This window comes from Juglans microcarpa x Juglans regia, chromosome 1D, assembly GCF_004785595.1.
Source record: "Juglans microcarpa x Juglans regia isolate MS1-56 chromosome 1D, Jm3101_v1.0, whole genome shotgun sequence".
Classification (NCBI taxonomy): Eukaryota; Viridiplantae; Streptophyta; class Magnoliopsida; order Fagales; family Juglandaceae; genus Juglans; species Juglans microcarpa x Juglans regia.
Genome location: NC_054594.1, coordinates 11,123,452 through 11,140,191, shown reverse-complemented (window position 1 = coordinate 11,140,191; position 16,740 = coordinate 11,123,452). Strand labels below are relative to the sequence as shown.

At 36.0% G+C, this 16,740-nt stretch overlaps 1 protein-coding gene across 2 annotated transcripts; it reads left to right on the top strand.

The window, feature by feature from the left end:
* Positions 1–1,177: 1,177 nt before the first annotated feature.
* LOC121235975 (beclin-1-like protein) lies at positions 1,178–15,264 on the top strand. Of its 2 annotated transcripts, XM_041132451.1 has the most exons (12): positions 1,178–1,212; positions 1,277–1,401; positions 1,454–1,546; positions 2,760–3,100; positions 3,209–3,379; positions 4,024–4,148; positions 4,350–4,398; positions 4,980–5,138; positions 9,255–9,340; positions 10,124–10,195; positions 10,531–10,680; positions 14,876–15,264. In XM_041132451.1, the coding sequence occupies exons 4-12, from the start codon at positions 2,762–2,764 to the stop codon at positions 15,099–15,101; spliced, it is 1,377 nt and encodes a 458-aa protein (XP_040988385.1). In that variant the 5' UTR covers positions 1,178–1,212; positions 1,277–1,401; positions 1,454–1,546; positions 2,760–2,761; the 3' UTR covers positions 15,102–15,264. The 2 variants fall into 2 exon arrangements, with proteins under 2 accessions (XP_040988385.1, XP_040988376.1); XM_041132442.1 differs by lacking the exon at positions 1,178–1,212 and having other exon boundaries at positions 1,278–1,546.
* Positions 15,265–16,740: the final 1,476 nt, after the last annotated feature.

Genomic DNA, 16,740 nt, shown 5'->3' with positions numbered 1-16,740 from the left:
TATTCAACTTTTTAACTTTAATATCAACTCATCTCATCTCATTTCTAAAAATAAATGAGCCAATACCTTTTATCTTCATTAGAAAAAAACTTGACTTTTTAGAGCATTGGCATTGACTTTATCAAAAGTCTAGCCAAATATAAAATTTGATGAATTTTATCAAAATAGGGCTGTATTGGATTAGTCAACGATATAAGTGTGAGACTTTGAGCTACAGTAAATGGATATGTTTCTTCAAATTTGAAGGGATACTATTCACTCATCAAATCTATTTTTTATTTACTTTTAATCTCTAAAAGTCTTTTTTATTTACGTTTAATTTCCAACTGTCTTGTAATAATAATGTAAGAATCAAATTAAATTATTAATTAACATATGATTAATGTAATTGTAAAATATGAAAAAAAATAAAAATATTTTTATTAAAAAAATAATATTATATTATTATTTTGATGAATTCAATAGCTAATTCAATGTGAAGTCATGATTAGGAAAGTTTTGGATTTATAAAAATTATATACTTTTTATTAAATTTTAGAGATAATTTTAATAAAGTTAATGCCAATGCTCTTGCTGCTTTGGTGAAAGAGACCATAGGCTCTAAACAAAGCTATTAACCTGGAATCGGCTGCTTCAAGAGTTTTGTTAAGTTAGAACATCTATTAACTTGTAAATAAAATTTTTAATTTAAAATACTATAAAAATAGAAATCAAAACTATTTCAAAAAGTAAAGAGGGTAGGGGGAAAAAAAACAAAAGGAAAGAAAATGCTTGGATGTCTATATGCTTTCAAAAATGTTTCTAATGTATTTTATTTTTTATTTTTTATTTTTATCTTTTTAAATGTTTAAAAAAGTTATCACTAATAAATTTTGTATTTTTTTAAATTAAAAAATTAAAATATATGAGGAATACTTTAGACATATTTGTGATACAAAAAGAATATTCTTATATCTATAAGTGAATTATATAAAATAATCTCATAAATGATGTGAGTTTATATGATCTATTAGATCTATTTTATAATAAAAATTGAAGAACTCTATCAAGTTATATAATTTTATAGAATTATTTTTATATAATTTTTTTTTAGTGACTAGAATATTTTTTAAAGAAAATAAAAACATCCTATGATGATGCGTACAATTGACCTAGTGGCAGGTGCACGACGTCACGGCGGTGCGGTATCCAACCCGATCGCTCTGTTTTGAACTTTTTAAAAATAAATCGGAAAATAAACCAAAGAAAGAAAGGAAAAATAAAAAAAAAAATTTGGGAAAGAAAGAGAAAGGAGAAGGAAGAAATACCTCAGAAACGAGAGAGAAAACAAATTTCAAGCTCCAAACTGTTTTGATTTGTTCTCTGTAGCTAAGCAGCATAATAGGAGTCAAGGAAGAAGGAGAGAGCATGGCGGATAAGAGTCGTTCCCTCCCGGTGGATCCTACTTTGCCTCGATGGGTCTGCCAGAACTGCCGCCACCCCCTCTCCATCGTTGGCGTTGATCCTTACGCCGACAAGTTCTTGAACGATTACTCTTCTCGCTCCGGTTAGCTTCTTTGAATTCATAAGTTAGCTTTGCGAACGAATTCATCTTTTTATTTAATTGGTTCATCCTTTTAGCCTGGAACACGGAATTGTTCATATGTGCGATTTCTTTTTCGTATCCTTTTTTGTAATTGCTTATTTTTATGCTCTTATGCATCTCTCTTAGCGAATAGATTGTAAGGACCATTTGAATAAAATCCTATGTTTCGCTTTGATAATTTTAATTTATTCTGATAGTCTATGTCTTTGTTTTTGTTTCTTTTCGATTAATTATAATACTTGAGTTTGGATACTCAGCGTTATTCTATCTTTTCGGGGCTTAATTTCAAAATTCCTGACGAAATCAGTGTATTTAACTGCAATGGTGTGGTCCTGCATTCATTCTTATTTCTGAGCTTACTTTAGTATTTGGACTCTGGTTGTGGAGTGCCAATAACTTTCCTTTCTTTTAAGTTGAGTGATTTTAAAATAAAATGTACCTTAATTGTCCATTTACCTCTCTCTGTCAATGCGTGTATGTGCATCACTGTCTTTCTGGCATATTAGGCCTTATTATAAAGGAGGCGAGCCCTAGTTAGCAAATTCATTGCCTGCATAAATAAAATGCATTCGGATACGAATCATATGACCATGCGGGACCTAAAATTTTTCACTATTTAGAATGCTACAAAATAGTGAACAGGTAAAATTGTCTACTTGTAACGTTCTTGTATATTCAAGAACACTACTGCACTTTCTTCCCACTCCAGTAATACAAATCTCACTCAATCACACAACTAAAGTAGAAGATAGAATGACACACGAAATGATAATCAAATGCCAGATTCCATGGTGAATCTTGACAAGGAATTCCCAACCTCCCAAATTCAGAACTGTATTAATCCCAGATCCTTTACATGTGAATCTCATCTGCTTTTATAGATGCAGAATGAAAAGAAGACTAAAAACGCAAACTTTACAACATAAAACGCAATCCCATTCTTAACAGCTCAAAACTCACCGTTTCATTAAACGGCTTCTAACACTACAAAACATGAAATGCACCGTATTACTAACTCTATTTATCAAAACTCCCCGTATCGATAACTGCCCCCGATTCCTTTTGTTATTTCAGTTTCCTTTTTTCTGTTAGAATTTGCTTAATATTAAAAAAAATATTAAGGTAGTATTAGGTTTTTTCTTGATTAGTGTGGTTTGGCAATGAGCATGTGCAGGAATGCAAGGGTCTTCAATTCATGGGGCCAACAGTGTGTTAGGTTCAACTCGCATGGACAACTCTTTTGTTGTGCTACCAAAGCAGAAACCCCAGTCACAAGGGATTCCTCCTCGTCCTCGCAGTGGAGTTGGGCCACCTGATATGAGTCAGCCGGGGAAGACAATGGAAGAGTCCTTTGTGGTCGTGTATAAGTCTGAGTCTGCATCTGATGGAAGTGGGACTCATTTGCCATCAACTGAAGCAGGATCCAATGGTCCTTTGCAGCCTCACAACTCTGGGTTTCACTCAACTATAACTGTGTTAAAACGTGCATTTGAGATCGCCACAACCCAGACTCAGGTATACTTAATGTAAAGGAACTCATATGAAACGTAAAGTCAATTTTTAAATTTTGATCAATAATGTCATATTTTATGTTACAGTCTGGTTGTTGTTCATGTTCCACAGGTTGACCAGCCACTATGCCTAGAATGCATGAGGGTGTTGTCTGACAAACTTGACAAGGAGGTTGAAGATGTAAATAGGGATATTGAAGCATATGAAGCCTGTCTTAAGCGCTTGGAGGGAGACACGCGAGTTGTTCTTAGCGAGGCTGATTTTCTGAAGGAGAAACTAAAGGTGCTTAACGGGACCCAATCCATTCATGATTCACACTTTGTGTGTCCTGCTTTTTTTTTTCGTTTTAGATTTACAGGGACTTTGTACATCTATTTAAAGAGTTCACTCACTATTTATTCGATGGTAAAAGTTGTTTGCCAGCTCTTCATTTTTGGAGGAGTATTGAGTTTTGTGATGCAATTTGTTGATCTGCACTGGTAACTTAGGCATTTTGAGCACTTAAGGGCTGCGAGAATGCTTATTCCATTTTGGCAGGTGGGGAAGGTGGGGAATGTTGTTATATGTCGAATATATAATAAATCTATTTTAATTTATGAAGTAAGTAAATGCAAGTGATTATGCTTAAATTTAGGAAATCCATCGTTGGCTACTTATTTTATATTAAAAAATTTCCATCTTCGTTGGTTTTATGCCAGCTTCACATGTATGAAGGTCTTGTAATTAATGAGGCCAGGAGACTAGTATGTCTGCAATTTAACTGGACGAAATGATTCACTAATTGAGTGTTTTAAGAAGGGTTGTGATTTTATTAGGACATCTTTTATCATATACGCTGCTTAAGACGATACTAGATATTGTATGATATTACAAATATTTTTATCTGAGGCCCAAATGCTAACTCATTAATTTATGGTTGGTGTTAGATTGAGGAAGAAGAGAGAAAACTTGAAGCTGCAATTGAAGAAACAGAGAGACAGAAGGCTGAAGTAAATGCTGAACTGAAGGAGCTGGAGTTGAAATCTAGCCGCTTTAAAGAATTGGAGGAGCGGTTAGTTTCTTCTTCCACACTGTTTGGTGAAATCATTTTTTCAGTACTTCCCTGATAATATAGAAGAATGCATCCGATTTTTCTTTTCTTTTACTGCTTTTGTCAATTAGAAATGCTTTATACATGTCTCTTTCTTTAAATAAACCCTTGAGCTTCTAAAATGATTAGTTGTTTATGCTTCATCAATTCAATGTGTAACAGGTATTGGCACGAGTTTAATAATTTTCAGTTTCAATTAATTTCACACCAGGTGTGTTGCTGATCCTACTCTTTGGCCAATTGTTATTCCTCAAATTTTGGTTATTTATGCTTGGTTGTTATCCAGTGAAGTTATTCTTACATGGTTTTTTAAGCTTCTTTGATGTTGAATTTTTATTTCTTATATATTTGTTTCTAATGTAGGTTTTGACTATCCCTTAACTGATTAATTTATTGAGAATTAAAATGCTTATTGTTGCTAATACCACTATTGCTGCTAGTGGTTATATGGTGTGTTTATATGATGTTATTTTGCTTGTGGTTCTTGGACCAACTTGCATCTCCTCTCCTAATAGGTAAAAGATGGATGGTAACTTTTTCATTCCATGTGAGTATATGAGTTGTGTATGCCAAACAAAAATATGATTATTTGTTTTTTGCAAGTAAAAGAATTAAAAATATTGATATTTTCTACGAATGTTTTAGTTTATTGTGGTAACTCAAAGGTTTTGTTCGATTCTTCTAGAAATGGGCAGTTTTTTTTTTTCTATGTACTTTCTAACAAAGCCTGATTTTTGTATGCCTTTTTTTTTTTTAATATCTTATGAGAACAAAATCTATGATGGCCAACAGGAAGAGAGAGATGCAATTCTGGCACGAATTGAAGTTTCCCAAGCACATTTGGAGTTGTTGAAGCGAACTAATGTGCTCAATGATGCCTTCCCCATCTGTCAGGAAGGAGAATTTGGTACAATTAACAATTTTCGACTTGGAAGGCTTCCTAAAGTTCCGGTATGTAAACTACGTGTGCCCGCTCTCCCTCACTTTGTCTTCCCTTTGAGAACTGTTTTTTCTTGCAGTTAATTGGAAGTCTGTCCTTCGTCTACCTTGTTTAGTAGACTGTATTGGAAACTCGACATTTTGCTGGATAAATATTTCATTCCATTTGAAATTCTGCTCTCAATGTCATTACTTGGTAGTTGCCAACTTGATGTCATAGGTGTTAAAATTCGGCAGATTTATTTATTTTTTATAAGTGAGAAAGCCACTTTTATTCATCGAACGAATTAGTCGGAGCCCATGTACACATGAAGTATACAAAAGAAACACCAAATTACATTCTAGAAGTAGAAAACGAAAACAAAAATTCAGAAGCAGACCCTCAATTAGGTACAATAGCGGAAAACCATTGAAGTAAAGAGAATACAAAAAATTTTCAGATTTCCTCTACACTATGCTCCTTATTGTTAAAGCACCGCTTGTTCCTTTCCCACCAAATACCTCATAAGACACAAAGGAACCATCTTCCACACTGCAGCCAATTGAGGACAACTATGAAGCCCATTCCAACACGCAAGTAACTCCACTACTTTCATAGGCATTATCCAAGCCAGCCCAACTCTACAAAAATCACCATCCCATAAAGCCTTGGCCACCTCACAATGTAGAAGAAAATGATCCACTGATTCACCATGTTTCTTACACAAGAAGTACCACTCCATAACAAGAAGCCACGTTTCCTCAAATTATTGATCGTCAAAATGTTCCCAAGCAATGCTGTCCAAATAAAAAAAGCAACTTTGGACTGCACATGTGACCTCCAATTACGCTTTCACGAAAAATAACTGCAATGCTGAACAGTCATCACCTTATAATATGACCGAACCGAAAACCTTTTACTCCTTGTATGCTTCCATAACATTTTGTCCCTCTCATTACCTCTGATACCCAGAGAATACAAGAAAGTATAAAAATCTGCAACCTCATCAAGTTCTCAATCCTGGACAGCTCTTATAAAACAAACATCCCACTGCAAGGCACCATTAGAAAGGATCAACAAGTCTGAAATGGATGCATGCTGATTAGCTACCATTCGAAAAATAGCCGGAAACATTCTAAAAAGAGCATGCTCACCACACCAAACATCAAACCAAAAGTGAATCCTTGAGCCCTCTCCAGCAACAAAATTAACATATTTAACAAATTCCTCCCACCCCTTTCTAATGAATTTCCAAAGACTCACACCATAAGTTCCCCTAACCTCCTTAGGACACCAACCCCCCCAATCGCTCCCATACTTCCGATCAATAACCTTGCTTCACATCGATTCCCCTTCCATTTGATACCTCCACAGCCACTTCCCCAATAAAGCCTTATTAAAACTAAAATTTCTTTTTTCAATTAAACTGATTTTTACCTATAAAAAAAAAACTACTCAAATTTCGTACCCCCAAACCTTCATTTACAATAGGACAACAAACTCTATTCCAGCTCACAAGATGAAATTTATTCTCCTCTCCCACTCCACCCCATTGAAATGCACGAAATGACTTCTCAATTTGGTTTGCCACTCCTACAGGCAATGGGAATAAAGAATGAAAATAAGTAGGAAGATTGGAAATGGTACTTTTGATAAGAGTAATTCTACCCCCTTTTGATAAGTATAGTTGCTTCCATCCTGCTAATCTTTTGTTTCTCAACCACCCCATCCCAAATATTCCTAGCCTTGAAAGACGCCCCCAATGGAAGACGAAGATATTTCAAAGGAAGAGAAGCGACTTTACAGCCCAAAAGATCCGCCAAACAGTTGATATTTCACACATCCCCCACCGGAACCATCTTCGACTTTCCCAAATTCACCTTAAGGCCCAAAACAACTTCAAAACATAATTATACAGCCCTTAAGGTTTGAATCTGTCCACGATCAGCATCACAAAAGATAAGGATGTCATTTGCAAAAAGAAGATGAAATTGTGATAGTTCCATTATTAGCATTTCCCATTGTAAAACTGGAGAGAAAACCCCCTTACAGCAGCCTCCACCATACGGCTCAATGCATTCATGATAATAACAAAGAGAAAAGGAGATAACAAATCCCCCTGTCTCAAGCCCCTCGAGTTTTGAAAAAACTCACAAGGATTTCCATTGCTAACATTGAAAACCGAGCAGTAGAAACACAATGTCTAATCCACCCACACCACCTATCCCCAAAACCACATCTCCTAAGCATAGAGGAAAGGAAATCCCAATTCACATGATCATTCGTCTTTTCCATATCAAGCTTGTAGAGAACTCCCAGAACGCCCTCCCTCAACCTACCATGTAAGCATTCATTAGCAATCAGCACAAAATCAAGTATTTGCCGATCCCGAACAAAAGCATTTTAGGGCTTAGAAATAATCTTATCCATCACCATATTCATAGGATGATACTTCTAAATTACTAAATTGATGACAAGGTTGTAGCCTAGTATTTCCATTTTGGGGATTTCCATTTCGGCAGATTTATAACACTTATGATACATCTAAATTACTAAATGGATATCATAGTTGCCAACTGCATATCATAGGTGTTAAAGTTCAGCAGGTTTTCTTTCCAAAAATAAAAATGTTTAGCATATTTGGTAATTCGAAAACTAAGTTGTCTGCTGAAATGAAAAATGGCAAGTGGCCTGATGACAACAAGGTTGTAGCCTAGTATTTAGGATGTCTGACACAACTTGCAATATGAAGTGGGATATGGTATGCCGTCCTATCTCCAATGGTGGTTTGGGTATTAGAAATGTGTGGATTTTTAATCGGACGCTACTTGAAAAATGGTTGTGGAGATATAATAAAGAACCATAAGCCTTGTGGAAGGTGGTGATTGAACATAAATATGTAGGCATCTGGGGGGGATGGAGTACTAAAGAAGTTAGAGGAGCACATGGAATGGGATTGTGGAAACACATTAGAAAAGTATTGGGGGGGGGGGGGGGGGTTGTTTACTCGTCACACTCAATTACAATTGGGGGAGGGTTCCAAGATTAAATTTTGGAAAGATATTTGTTGTGGGGATACCCCACTACAAGTTTCTTTACCGTCATTATTCCAAATCGCAAGTGATGAAGAAGTTGCAATGGTGGATATCATGGGGCTTTTAGGGGGTTAGATCCATTCGGATATTAGTTTTAGTAGAGAAGCACAAGATTGGGAGATGAGCAGCGTTGCTGGTTTTTACAGCCTCTTGTATTCCGTTCAGCCGAATACTCAACAAGAAGATGGACTATGGTGGTCACCTGCTAGGAAAGGTGCATTCTTGGTTCGTTCTTTTTATAAGGTTCTCACTCAAGAGCCTAACACTTATTTTCCCTGGAAAAGACTTTGGAGACACAAGGCACCTTCCAAAGCTTCCTTTTTCATGTGGACAACATCGTTGGGCAAAATTCTCACAACTGACAATTTGAGGAAAATGAGGGTAATCATAGTGGATTGGTGTTATATGTGTAGTAAGGGTGTTGTGGAATGAGGTGATCGGTAGAGTAGAGTTGGCTTGGGTTATGCCGGAGACTATAGTGGCGGTGCTGGCCGCTGGACAATCTTAGGAGGCTTGAAGCAAATTAAAGCAGTTTGGAAGATGGTCCCTATTTGTATCATGTGGTGCTTGTGGCAGGAACGCAATGCCAAGACGTTTGAAGACAGAGAGATCTTTAGCGGAACTTAAAAGTTTTATTTTACAACACTCTATGTACATGGACCATTGCTGTTGATTTTAATGGCATGGACCTTCAAGACTTCCTTAATTCTTTGGCGCCGTCCTAGCTAGGGCACACTGTGTATTTTCTTACTTGTATCGGGCTTTGCCTAATTCTTTGATTAATATAGTTTTGTTTACCTATCATATAAAAAAAAAAAAAAAAAAAAAATGAAGATACCTGTGCTTTATGGACTCATTGCACCTCTGCTGTTGCTTGCCTCATAAGTTTGTACTCTCTTCCTATTTAGAGACTGTGTGGCATTTAGTTTTCCTTCTATCCATTAGTTTTACTAGTGTATGCTTTAAATGAACTTCTCTTTTTAATACTTGTTTCACAATAATCTGATAGTTAGGTTTTAATTATGATATTTATCATATTCTGGAATCATATAGGTTGAGTGGGATGAGATAAATGCTGCTTGGGGCCAAGCTTGCCTTCTCCTCCACACAATGTGTCAATATTACCGGCCAAAGTTTCAGTATCCTTTATCAATAAAAATTTATGTCTTTATTGAGCTGTTATATAATTATATAATTATGTTTTCCCATCTTAATTGTATATTACTGTAGCTGATGATGCTGAAAAGGATAAAGGGCTAGTGTCTAGAGTTGCCTTTTTTCTTTTTTCTTTTTGTTTTTTTTTCCGGTGTCCATGCACCTTATGAAAATTGAGTCAAAATCATTGTTGGTAAAAGCACAAGGCTAAAGGCACTATGTTTAACAAAAGTGAAGTGCATGGATGGATGGCGTGCTTTTGTGTGAGCTTTAAATAAGTGTTGAAAAGCACGCTTTTGTATTTTCTCTTTAAAAAAAAAGTTAAAATCAGTTTAAGACCCAAAAAATGACAAACAAATATTCTTAAGTATTTTGTTGATATTGAAGATCATTTATGTACCAGGGCATGATGTACATGCTTTGAGCCTAATATAATAGTTCAATTTGGCTTTCTAGATGGAACGATATTTGATTGTTAGGTTAGCACGGTAGTCAATGCCTAAAATTCTTGAATTGGATTTGATGCAGGACATGGTTATTACTAATCAGTTTAGAAAATGCCTTGCTCCTACCATCAGAAATCATTTAAATGCATGCTTGCATAAGCTGCAGTACAATGAGGGAATCTATTCTGTTTACTTTATGAAGAAGAGAGGCTTCTGCAAACTCTAATAAATACATACATTCCACATTGTCATACATTCTTGATTGTTTCATATTATGGTTTCTAAAATGACAAGTGACATCCTTAAGTCATCTTGTTTTAGATATCGAATAAAAATTATTCCTATGGGCAGCTACCCTCGAATTATGGACAGCAACAACAATACTTATGAGCTGTAAGTGTTATATTTCCTTGATATGGAACTGGTGTTGAAATGATCTCATTTAACTTAATAAACTAAGTGCAGTATGAAACCAAAAGAGCACCAGCATCAGCAACCTGCACACTGTGAATTAAGTGAGGATTTAATTGACTATTTGACCTGTTCCCAACAAATTCCATGTGGCCTAGTTAAATGAGATCAATAACCAATGTCTCCACTTGAGTTTTGTGTATGAATAGCTGACATATGTGAGAAGTCAGGTTTAGCCATAAGATCATATATTTGATGTTAGGAAGATGCATATGGTTCAAGTTTCTGTTTTTCATGTTGTTTCTTATTTTATCTAGGTTTGGCCCTGTGAACTTGTTTTGGAGCACTCGTTATGACAAAGCAATGACACTGTTCGCAACATGCCTCAAGGACTTTGCCGAGTTTGCACATTTGAAGGATCTAGAAAACAACATACCTCCTGACAAACACTTCAAATTGCCCTATAAGTAAGTCTTCTATTGTTTACTATTATTATTTCATTTATCCGTCTGAGTGCAAGTCACTGAGAGTATATCTTCATCAATGTAGCCAAAAGAGATGAGTGGCCTTCATATATAGTTGCCTTATTTGTCATGTTACTTGCTTTTGTACCATCAAATCTAAATTTTGGGAAGGTTGCAGTTAGGAAATTGGCATGTGTATCCCATCTCCAACTGAGACTGCTCAATTTTAGCCCTTTTTTTCTTAATAAAACTGTTTGCATCTTGCTTGTAGCATGCAATTCCTCTCTCCCTAGAACGTCCAAGGTGGACCTGGTGAGATGATAGGCGAATAGAAGAGTTTAGCTAATAACATAATATATTTAATCAATTAAAAGTTATCAAAATGAAAGCATTAGATGTAATTAAGTTACTAATTTTCATTTAATATTAGTAGATCCTTTTAGTTTTTCTAACATGTGTCTTTTTGGTTTTCTCCACTCATTTTTTTAATTAGTTTTGTAAGGAGTGAGTTTTAGTTATTGAATATAAGATAGTTACAGAGCTTATATGTTATAGTTATATGACTGTTGATGGCTATGTTATTTTTACACGCCATCATAAAGAGCTATTGATTTCTATCTTTACTCAAGAAAAGTTTGTGAGGTTTCCCATCACTAACATAGAAACAAAGGAAGGCGAGAGGAAAATTTTATAATATTTTTTTGATCGGTAAACAAAATTTTATTGATCATAAGAATAGGCAAAAGCCTAGATATACAGGACGTATACAAGAGGGTCACCTGAGCGTTCTAGTTTAGTGATACAAGACATTCATGGAAACTCATTCCATCAAAATCAATTGCAACCAACTAATGAAGTAAAGTATTGAAAATCAATTTCCTAAGCTCTTCCATTGATTGCCCTCGATCTTCAAAACTTACTATCATAAATGCACCACCATAAGCATATTGGGGCCATCTTTCATATTGCTGCAATATAAGAGTTACCCTGAAGGCGTCTCCAAGAAGCTAAGCAATGGATCACCCTTCTTGGCATCACCCAAGTCGTTCCATGATATCGTGTCAATCTCATAGTGAAGTAATAAATGATCAACTAACTCCCCACTCTTTTTGCACATACAACACCACTCCATGACAAAGCATCGACATTTTCTTAAATTGTCGAGTGTGAGTATCTACCCCAATGAAGCTGTCCACACCATATGTCATGCCAAAATTTAATTTTAAGTCCATCACTCACCTCAAACCTGGTATTTCTATTGTATGCATCCCATCCTCTTCTTATGTGCTTCTAAAGCCCCACGGTCCACTTACATCCTTGGAGCACCAACCGCCCCATACTTCACTGTACTTTGATTCTATTATATTTCTCCGGTACCCCCCCCCCCCCCCCCCCCCCTCCCCCCCCCCCCCAAACACACACACACACACACACACACAAAAGAAATCTTGTTGGCTAAAGTTTCTCCATGCATTGGGCCACCTTGGTAGGAAGCGGAATAGTGATAAGAAATAAGTATGCAAGTTGGATAGAGCACTTTTAAATAAAGTAACCCTACCTCCTTTAGATAGGTACATCATCTTCCAGCTAGCCAATTTTTGCTCCATTTTCTCCAATATATCATTCAAATTGATTTTGATTTGAATGGTGCAACCAAGGGGAGAGGCCAAGATATTTCATCGGCAAATGAGATATCTTACATCCCAAGATGGAAGCAATGCTCTCCACATTAGTAACATCTTCCACCGTAACTACTTTTGATTTGGTCAAGTTCACATTCAATCCCGAAATAGCTTCAAAGCAAAGAATTGAAGTGTCTTCTGGAAATAACAGGTGAGATATACTTGCCTTCCCCTGCTGAAAATCTGCAGAGGAAACCGCCCTCCACAACTTTTGAAATCATCTTGCTAAAGGCTTCCATTACAAAAACAAATAGTTGCAGCGAAAGAGGATCGTTTTGTCTTAAACCCCATGAGCTTTTAAAGAATCCCATCGGGGGTGCCATTCACCAAGATAAAGAAACAAGCTGTTGAGATGCAATGAGTAATCCATGAACACCATTTTGAACAAAAGCTACATTGGGCGAGCATGTAAACCAAAAAGCTCCAGTTGACTTGGTCATAAGCGTTTCACATGTCTATTTTGCACAAAAGACCCAGCTCTCCCGACTTGAGTCTACTATCCAAACATTTGTTTGCGATAAGTACCGAGTCAAGAATTTTCCTTCCTCTAACAAAGGCATGTTGAGGCTTGGATAGTAACTTCTCCATCGCCAAGCTCAATCTATTCGCCAACACCTTCGACATGATCCTGTACATCCCACTCACCAAGCTAATAGGTCGATAATCTTTTACCTCTACCGCACCTGGTTTTTTGGGAATGAGAGCAATAAAGTTGCATTGAGACATTTTTCAAACCTTCCATTTTCATGGAATTTATGAAAGACACCCATAATGTCATCTTTGATTACTTACCCAACAAGTTTGAAAACAATCCATAGGGAACTCATCCGGACTTGGAGCTTTGTCATCCACCATACTTTTTATTGCCTTCCGGATCTCCACCTCTCTGAAGGGTCACTCAAGATGTGCTACTTCTTGCGACTCGAGAGCATCAAAGGTAGATCCTTCAAATTTTGGTCTCCAAGAAAATTCTTCCGAAAGCAATTGCTCATAGTACTTTACAATGTGGTTCGTGATCGTTAGCTGATTTGAAGTAGCCACCCCATCCACCAATAGTGTCTCGATAATTTTGTGCCTCCTATGTGAATTTGCCATCTAGTGGGAAAATTTGGTTCATTTGTCCCCTTCTTTCAACTATAATACTCTTGATTTTTGTCTCCAAGATATTTTCTCCAATAATGTAACCCTTTCAAGTTCTGCAGACACTTGGACTTTAGAAGCTCTCTCCTCTGCGGATTTTGAGTTCTTTAAACAGAGTATGTTTTTGGCATTCCACATTGCCAAACACTTGCTCATTCCAAGCCTTCGGGTCTTTCTTTGAAGCCTTCAATTTACTTGCCATGACATAGCTTGCGTTTCCCTAAAATTGGTATGAAGACCACCATTATCGGACTCTCTCAATGAATTCCTTTGATTTCAGCCACATTTTCAAACTTAAACATTGGGACTCTAGGAATACCTCCACAATCAAGCACAATGGGAAAATGGTCTGAGCAAAGCTTGGTGAGTCTCTTTTGAACAAGATTTGGGTAGTGTGCTTCTCATTCAGGTGATACTAAGAATCTATCGAGCCTTGACCAGGAGGGGTGTTCTCGGTTATTCGACCAAATGTAGGAGCCACCTGCAAAAGGAAGATATAGTAAATCTTGTTCAAAGATGAAGTTTGAGAATTCTACCATTATGGAATTGAAACTAGAGCCACCTGATCTTTCACTCGGAAACCAAGTTATGTTGAAGTCACCACCAATACTCCAAGTTAGGTCCCATATGCTGTTTACACCAGCCAACTCATCCTATAACAACTTTCTTGCATGGTCTATATTAGGACCATAAACACCTGCAAAAGCCCATTGGAATCCATCCACAACGTTCTTGAACGAACAAGCTACCATGTAGTCTTCCGCACAATCTTCCATCTTCTCCACCATCCTTTGATCGCACATCATTAAGATGCCTCCCAAGGCTCCATGGATGGTAAATGAAGCCACCCCACTTGATTACATCCCCACAAAGTTCTAACTGTATTGAAAGCTATGTAATATTGACAATTTTTTAAAGGTTCTATTTAGCTTATGTAACAAACTTTTCTCTCTTTTTCGCGAAATGCCGATGGTAAGCAACTTAGTTATATATAGTATTTCACATTTAATCAAATTTTCAGTTCCTGTGCATCAAGCAAATATTAAGGGCTCGTTTGGACACTAGTATCTCATAATTCTGTGAATGGTAGTGAAATTGTTTGAGTTAAGATGTTTTATTAGGTTTTGAGAAATGAGAGAAAAAATTGAATATAAATATTATAAAATTAAAGAAATAGTTGTATTAATTTTTGTGTTTTGTTTTGAAGTTTGTAAAAGTTGTAATGATTAGATGAAAAAGTTGAATATGTGAAATTGAAAAGTGTTTTGTGTTTGATATTTGAAAATGAAATTTTGAGAAGTTTTGAAAATTTCTCATCTTATTTCATTATTCAAACAAGCTCTAAAAGTCCATGTCTCTACGTTGTAATATTGCAGAATTGAGAATGACAAAGTCGGAACCTATTCCATCACGCAGAGCTTCAACAAGCAGGAAAACTGGACCAAAGCTCTCAAGTACACCCTCTGCGATTTGAAATGGGCTCTTTACTGGTTTATAGGGAACACAAACTTCCAGCCTCTTACCTCAGTGGCATCTTCTCATGCTGATGTTCCAGATGTAGGTTCTTTGTACACAAAGCGTGGTACTGACCCCCAAGCCTGAATTCTTTAGACCAATCAAACCCATCACACCAAATGAAGTTTACTCCACATACTGACTTGTAAATGAATATTAACTTTAAATCTTGTGCAGTTCAAATCATTGATTTTGTCCTATTACGCGTTCATGTGGCATTGATTGGAAAGCATAAGTTTCTATTTTGTTATGGAATTGCTTCTTGAGTTGTAAATATCTGAAGATACCATAGATTGAGACGCTATAGGACAGATCACGGTCCATTTAATATATAATACGTATATACTATACATACATACATATGTTATACTATGGTAAATATTACATATAGTATATTATCATATAGTATATTAGTATATACTATATGATAATTAGCATATACTAATACTATATATTATAGTATTTCTATATGAAATCACTGTATGATATATTATACATATAATGTCATATAGTTTATAATCTATTAATTATAAAAAATCAATTAATTTACTAAATTTGAAATAAACACAGTTCAAACGGAAAATAATATTGTTCAAACGGTAAGTCAAAACCTTTCAAACGTAGAACTTATCATTTGAATGGTTCTGTATATATAACATATCAGAGGAGGCTTTTCAACGCCACCGTCACCCTTATAACAACCATTTAAACAAAATTGAACGGACCCCATAGACATTCGAACACCATCGTCGCCGTCATTGTCACTACCACCGTTGAAGACTTATTTCTTTCAAGTGGTATGCTCCTTATATACCTTGTTTGGGTTATTCTAAATAAGTTTTGTTAGATTATTTGTAAAAATTAAGAAAATTTCATTTTTTGGTCGATGGAAACTCACTGTAGGTTGTTTACACATCATTGGGTAGTTGTTATTTGTGGAAGAAACGAAAGGAATCTGTGGATTCTTTTCATTTTCATGGCTGCTAAGTTGACTCAGCCATAACTGAATTCGATCCAGATATCGTTCGTACAATGTTGTATTCGTTCAAACAGTAGGAACTCAAACGTCGAACATTTGATCGGTTCACCATACGTTCAAATTGAATTTAATTTCTGTGTTCGAATGTATATGATTCACGTTCGAACACTGATGTAAAATTTTTAAGGTTCGAACGGGTGTGGATTCAATCGAACGATATAACAAAAACGAGTTTGTCATTGTTTTAATTAATATATAATTTTGTGAATATTAATATATTATATTTTATAACTAATGTTGCGTACATATTTTATTTCTTAAATTTCAGGTTGATAATTTCTTATAGGGGACGTAAGTGTGGCAGACCAGGGCAATCATCCATCGAAACAATTCGAGAGAGGACTATTTTATTAGAGCGTCAGGTAAAGATTTTTGACTTTCTGACTCTTATCTGGGAGGGTCATTCCTTGACATCAGTCTTATCGTGGTTGGACACCAATCCTTGATCAGAAGGATGAAGTATGGGACCTAATGTCTTATATTGACATCGTTTCTAAGTTCTATAAAGAGCTCGATGGTGCTAGCCTAGATGACGGAAGAGCATATACGATTTCTATCTGAGGAGCTTCAGTTATATTTTTAGTGGATAGACTCACTGATTTTATTGGTATTCCTAGATTATGCACTGCATATCCGAATGTGGTGCCTAAAGAGTCTTCAGCTTAGGGTGATGGAGAGACAGCTGAG

What these genes read in the sequence shown, in the direction of transcription:
- LOC121235975 (XM_041132442.1), top strand. Translation starts at nt 1,408, where the DNA reads ATGGCGGATAAGAGTCGTTCCCTCCCGGTGGATCCTACTTTGCCTCGA. An exon ending in TCGCCACAACCCAGACTCAG is followed by an intron (nt 3,101 to 3,208) that starts GTATACTTAATG and finishes CATGTTCCACAG; the next exon opens with GTTGACCAGCCACTATGCCT. An exon ending in AACAACAATACTTATGAGCT is followed by an intron (nt 10,196 to 10,530) that starts GTAAGTGTTATA and finishes TATTTTATCTAG; the next exon opens with GTTTGGCCCTGTGAACTTGT.